Raw genomic sequence first — 7,266 nt, forward strand, 5'->3', positions numbered from 1 at the left:
CTGTGCCACCCAGGCGCCCCCAATTTGATTTCTAATCCTTTAAAATTACCCTCTTCTTATCAGCTACTTTAGACTTAAGATATTTTAAATTAAATGAAAATATTATTAAATCTCTTTTCCATAAAGAACAAATAATCCCTGAGTGTACCATTTAACAATGAATTCTAATCATGCACAGTAAGTTTAAACATCAATAAATGAGGGGAACGTGGGTGGTGCAGTCCTCAAGCATCTGCCTTGGGCTCAGGGCATGATCCCGGCTTTCTGGGATTGAGCCCCACATCAGGCTCATCCACTGGGAGCCTGCTTCTTCCTCTCCCACTCCCCCTGCTTGTGTTCCCTCTCTCGCTGGCTGTCTCTCTCTGTCAAATAAATAAATAAAATCTTTAAAAAAAATGAATACACGTCTTTNCCCTGCTTGTGTTCCCTCTCTCGCTGGCTCTCTCTCTCTGTCAAATAAATAAATAAAATCTTTAAAAAAAATGAATACACGTCTTGAGAAAAGTATTCCTCAAGATTTATTTCATTCATGCTGAAATAAATTCTTCAGCCAAGTGAAGAACATTTATCGCAATGTAAATTTCTGCAAATATATATTTTTAAATATTCAAATTATTCAGATGACTGTCCTCTTCCCTTTTTTTCCAAGTAAAATCTTTCTCTTTTTTTGTGTGTGTCAAGTTTTTATTTAAATTCCAGTTAGTTAACATATAGTGTAATATTACTTTCAGGAGTAGAATTTAGTGATTCATCGCTAACATAAAACACCCAGTGCTCAGCGCAACAAGTACCATTTTTAATATCCATCACCCATTCAACTCTTTCCCCTGCCCACTTCCCCTCCAGCAACCCTCAGTTTGTTCTCTGTATTTATGAGTCTGTTTTATGGTTTGCTTCTCTCTTTTTTCCCCCTATGTTCATCTGTTTTGTTTCTTGAATCCCACATGAGTGAAATCATATGGTATTTGTCTTTCTCTAACTTATTTCACTTAGCATAATACACTCTAGCTCCATCCACATCATTGCAAATAGCAAAATTTCATTATTTTTGATGACTAGATAATATTCCACATTTTCTTTATCCATTCATCATTCGATGGATATTTGGGCTAGTTCCATAATTTGGCTATTGTTTATAGTGCTGCTATAAACGTCGGGGTGCATGTGTCCATTCAAATCAGAATTTTTTATCCTTTGGGTAAATACCTGGTAGTGCAATTGCTGGGTCATAGGGTAGTTCTATTTTTAACTTTTTGAGGAACGTCCTTACTATTTTCCAGAGTGGCTGCACCAGTTTGCTTTCCCACCAGCAGTGTAGAGGGTTCCCCTATTTCCGCATCCTCACCAACATCCGTTTTTTCCTGTGTTGTTAATTTTAGCCATTCTGACAGGTGTGAGGTGGTATTTCATTGTGGTTTTGATTGTATTTCCCTGATGATGAGTGGTGTTGAGCATCTTTTTATGTCTCTATTAGCCATTTGGATGTCTTCTTTGGAAAAGTGTCTATGCATGTCTTCTGTTCATTTCTTAACTGAATTATTTGTTTTTTGGGTGTTGAGTTCGATACATTCCTTATACATTTTGGATACTAACCCTTTATCAGATATGTCATTTGTAAATATCTTCTCCTATTCCATGGGCTGCCTTTTAGTTTTGTTGATTGTTTCCTTTGCTGTGCAAAAGCTTTTTATCTTGATGAACTCCCAATGGTTCATTTTTGCTTTTGTTTCCCTTGCTTCTGGCAATATGTCTAGTAAGAAGTTGTTATGGCTGAGGTCAAAGAATTTACTGCCTGTGTTTCCTCTAGGGTTTTGATGTTTTCCTGTCTCACATTTAGGTCTTTCATCCATTTTGAATTTATTTTTGTGTATGGTGTAAGAAAGTGGTCCAGTATCATTCTTCTACATGTTGTGCAGTCCAGTTTTCCCAACATCATTTGTTGAAGGGACTTTTTTTTCTCCATAGATATTCTTTCCTTTTTTTCAAAGATTATATGTAGTTGTGGGTCCATTTCTGGGTTTTCTATTCTGTTCTATTGATCAATTTGTCTGCTTTTGTGCCAGTACTGTCTCAATGACTATAGTTTTGTAATATAGCTTGAAACTGGAGCTGTGATGCCTCCAGCTTTGGTTTTCTTTTTCAAGATTGCATTTGTTATTTGGGGTCTTTTGTGGTTCCTTACACATTTTAGGACTGTTTGTTCTATCTCTGTGAAAAACACTGTTGGTATTTAGATAAGGATTGCATTAAATGTTCTAGATTGCTTTTAACAATATTTATTCTTCCAGTTCCTATTATTTCCTATTCTTTTGGTTTATTTCAATTATAAATGGGATCATTTCCTTGATTTTTCTTTCTGCTGCTTCATTATTGATGTATAGAAATGCCACAGATTTCTGTACTTTGATTTTGTATCCTACGTTGTTACTGAATTCATGTATCAGTTCTAGCAATTTTTTAGTGGAATCTTTCGGGTTTTCTACATAGAGTATCATGTTACCTGTGAATAGTGAAACTTGGACTTCTTCCTTGCCTAGTTGGATGCCTTTTATTTCTTTTGTTGTCTGGTTGCTGAAGCTAGGACTTCCAGAACTATGTCAAATAACAGTGGGGAGAGTGGACATCTCTGTCTTGTTCTTGACTGTAGAGGAAAAGCTCTGTTTGTCCTCATGAGGATTAGATTGACTGTCTTTTTTATATGTTTTATGATGTTGAGGCATCTTCCCTCTATCCCTACTTTGTTGAGTGATTTATCAAGTATGGATGCTATACTTTGTCACATGCTTTTTCTGCATCTGTTGATAGGGTCATATGATTCTTATCCTTTCTTTTATTAACGTGGTGTATCACCTTCGTTGATTTGTAAATATTGAACCACGCTTGCAGCCCAGTAATAAATCCTACTCGATTGTGGTAAATGATTCTTTTAATGTATTGTTGGATTCAATTTGCTAGTATTTTGTTGAGATTTTGCATCCATGCCCTCTTCCTTTTCTTTATAAAAGATGACATCTTCTCATTGTAGGTATTCTCTAGCAATTATTGTCATCTCACATTATTCATATTGAAATCATAGCTCAAATACATTGTACTTTTTTTTAGGCATAACCAGCTGTTGTGAATTTGGCCTTCCCAACTCTACTTGAGGCTCAGAGAATTAAGATTATCTATATGTAAAACTTAAATCTAAAGAAAGGAGATTAATATTGTAAAATGGCCTGATTTCTCAAATGGAGTATTAAAAAAAAACAAAAAAACTGGCACGGAAAGAATATAGTTCTGTGTCCCACCCTTTTATTTTATTTATGTAGTTACCTTTTAAATTTTATTTCCAAAGTAGTTGTATTTTTATTTGCTCAAACTGAAATGGAATAAATGGTAAATTAACAAATATTTGCTTTTTTAAAAATTGAAAAAGAGAAGGAGATGTTGCTTCCAGTTGTGTCTCAAGTAAATGGAATCTGTTACATTTTGAAAGCTAATGTCACAGAATTTTAAAAACTTGCGTTTTATTTTCAGATGTAAAATATTTAAAAGAAGAGGATGCAAATCGCAAGACATTCACCGTCAGCAGCACACTGGATTTCCGAGTGGACCGGAGCGACGATGGCGTGGCTGTGATTTGCAGAGTAGACCATGAATCTCTCAATGCCACCCCTCAGGTGGCCATGCAGGTGCTAGAAATACACTGTAAGTAAATGCTACTCCCTTCCTATTTATCTCAGCAGAAGCAAATCTCTTCATCTACATTTAAAATCATTTCACACTATCCTGAAGTACTACTGCATGTGTGCAGCAAAATCTTCAGCAAAGTGAAGTACAACTACTCTCACTGGTATTAATCACATTCAGAGGAAGGTAGTCCTTGCCCGAATATCACTCTTGACAAAGAAGTGAAATAAAGGAAATATCCTTATTAAAGGTTAAAGCTTCTAATTATGTTCCAGCTGGTGACTTGATGCATGTGTATGCCTGTGGGTGGGGTACGAAGAGTAGTTATTTTGGCAGAGTCAATGAGGGTGGGGAATCTGAGAGGGCCTTGATGGACCTTATTGTACAAAATTAACTTTGTTATACATAAATATGTTGTCCTATCTGTGCATTTAAAATTAGACAATTTTTAACTTCTATATGAGATATTCTAAGTCTTTATAAATGCATGGGCAAATCCATTATGTTTTCTTCATTGACTTCATCATTACTGACAAGTGATAGGAACAACATTAATTGGATGACTCCAGTGGTCCAGGGTCAGTGCTAAAGGCTTCGCTGGCATTATTTCATCTCATGTCTCATGTTAGGGCATCAGCATAAAAATCTGATGAGTAGTTACCCTATTTAATTAGTTTATGGATGAAGACACCGAAGGTTATAGTGGTTGAGTCATTTGGCCAAGTTCACACAACTAGCAAATGGTAGACTTTAATCATGATGTTTTATTAGTTAACAAGGCCCTGAAATATAACAGGTGGTCTGGAAATATTTATCCACATGAAAATGAATCAACTGAAATACATAAGATAAAATTGAAAAAAGTAGAGCCCAGGGGATTGCATTTCTGTGTTGTATTACTTCATTTTTTTTTAATATTGGAAAGTTTTTGTTTGTGATTAAGTTATAGTTTGAGTTTAGAATTTGTGTGATGTAACATTACATTAAATCCTAAAATGTTAAATCTAAGTACCAGTCTTTTAAAATCCTCACTTTGTTTTTTTTTTTTTATTTCTTTATTCAACAAGAACTTATTGAGTGCCAACTATGAAACAGGCATTATTTTAGGCACTGGGGTTACATAAGTGAACAAAAAGATAACATTAACAAAACAAATTAAGATTGTCTTCATGTGTCAAAATTACCATCACCACCACTAGCAACAAACTCCAGTTTTCTAACAGTATCCATTCTTGGTAAGAATGACAGAAAAGCAAAAAATAAAAAATAAAAACAATGTATAGCATGCTGTGTATTAAGTGCTATGGGAAAAAAAAATTGGAGGTGATAAGGAGTAGAATTTGAGAAATAGGAGTGGAGTTCAAGGAAAGTGTGTATGTGTTAGTATATAACATATATGTATATACATGTGTATTATGATAAAGATTTATTATATTTATATTATACATATATTTAAATAAAAAATAGAGTAGAGGGATAACTGGAGAGTAATTATGAGGGAAGATCAGAAATATGCCACGGGGACCAGATTTTTTTTTCACTCTTTGATAGAGAAATGTCAACCTGATTATGATTTTTAATTATTGCTCATTGTGTTTTAATTATTCTTAGTTTAATAATAATTGAAATTATTATCATATTTTAAATACTTTCAATTATATTTGGTTTCATTAATTTTCCTCTTGTTTTCATTGAAACAAATTCCACAGCAAGCATATTTTAGAGGCCAAACTGAGATTATCTTCAAATTTCAACATTTACCTGCAGTGACACCTTGGGACAATTACTGAAACTGTTTGAGCTTTATTTATAAATTAGATAATTCATTTCTACAAGGATCAAACTAGACAATTTCATTTATGGCATTTAATGAACTTTCAATGAATGCCACTTGCCTTAGTTAGTTCAAAGCTGCTGTAACAAAAATACCCATAGCCTGGGTGGCTTATAAACCAAAGAAGTTTATTTTTCACAGTTCTAGTTTCTGGAATGTCCAAGATCAAAGAGCAGGTAAGGGACTTCATCCTGGTTCGTAGATGGCTATCTCCTTTCTGTGTCTGCACATGGCAGAAAGGGTTAAGGGGCTCTCCAGGGTCTCTTTTGTAAGATTACTAATCCTAGTTATAAACTTCCAATAGCCCCACCTGTTAATACATCACATTGGGAATTAGGCTTTAACACACAAATTTTAGAGAGACACAGACATTCAGCCTATAGCACCTTCCCTTTCCTGTTTTTTCTGATTTTATCAACATGTCTTTCAAAATGTGGAAAATTGTATAATTTGATATGTTGAGAGGACCCAGGTTATCAGCATTTGACTTGAACTTTTTTTCACTTATATATAAAATGAAGAAAGATTTAACAATAATATTTAATTACTAATTTAACTGCAATTTTCAACATATAATAAAAGAATAAAAATTAAGGCATAAAAATATTAAAGGTCACCAGCAAAAGACTAATCACCAGAAACCCACCAACAGTCAAGCAAAATCCGATATTTTAGTTTGCTATGGTAAAGAAGAGGCAAACCAGATGACTCTCTAGGTACTGGCAAGAAAGAGTTTGAAGAGCCTTGTTTCAGGATTTGGGTTTGTCCTGGATATTCTAAAGAGAATTCTAGATTGAATGCTGTCAGTACTGAGGACAAATCAAGCATGTGTATGTTGGTAACTTTTACCGAGGAAGCAAAAACATTAAAGTAGAATTAGATTCGCTATTATAAAGATGCGGCAGTTAATCATGCTAAATTTTTGTGGTTGCTGAGTGTCCTGGTCTCTGTCGTGTTTCAGACCTGGACATGGAATAGACTTGCCTTTGCCTTCTTCCACCCCATAGTCGCCAGGCGGCTCTAGCTGATTCTTTTTTAGATTCTAGAGAATTGTTTACATTTGTCGAGAATATTTCAGTTTAGCTGTCAGATGCCAATTGTTAGCAGCCAGTCATTTTTAACTTTCTTGGGGTCTAAAATTAAAATGGAGCAATTATGTATACACTTTCTGGGCATTTTTGCTGTTCACTATATTTCAGTGTGCATTATTAAGCGAACTTCATGGAGGAAGGCAATTGAATTGCTTCATTTTTTTTAAGAAGTTTTACATGAGAAATGTTCCACTTGCTATCCAATTAAAAATAGCAACTCATTTTATCATGGTTTAATATGGAAGTGGCTAGAAGGCAGAGACCATATCTATTTAAATTATTTCTTTTAGCATCTAGCATACCGCCATTCAAGTATGTGAAGGTAATTAAAACTAACCGATGATAATGCTGAATGTTCCTTTAGGGATGGCAGAACATTCCCCAGAGATGAAACATGGAGTGGAGAGTGGGCATTCAGCAACAGTTTGCATTAAAATTAGGGCAAATTGAGCAAACTGGAGGTGGCCTTCATGGCTCTGCATAGACACACATGTGCAATATGCATGATGTGGAAATTTCCATGGATGTAAGTGGGGGGAAATAGAAAGAATTGGAAAAGGAAGAAGGTGATTAGTCTAGAGTTTATGGAACATAAATTTAAGATTTCCGCAGTGTTTTACAACGGTCCCATCGTGAATAACCACAAAAATTGGCCCAAATGGAGGAATA

At 34.7% G+C, this 7,266-nt stretch overlaps 1 protein-coding gene across 1 annotated transcript in view; it reads left to right on the forward strand.

Moving 5' to 3' along the window:
- The window catches only part of CADM2 (cell adhesion molecule 2), a 309,124-nt gene that overhangs the window by 170,343 nt on the left and 131,515 nt on the right, over positions 1-7,266 (forward strand). The window contains exon 5 of the mRNA XM_034656944.1: positions 3,520-3,690. Coding sequence (XP_034512835.1) covers positions 3,520-3,690 — 171 coding nt within the window. The remainder of the gene's footprint in view (positions 1-3,519; positions 3,691-7,266) is intronic.

This window comes from Ailuropoda melanoleuca, chromosome 1 (assembly GCF_002007445.2).
Source record: "Ailuropoda melanoleuca isolate Jingjing chromosome 1, ASM200744v2, whole genome shotgun sequence".
In the NCBI taxonomy this organism is placed as follows: Eukaryota; Metazoa; Chordata; class Mammalia; order Carnivora; family Ursidae; genus Ailuropoda; species Ailuropoda melanoleuca.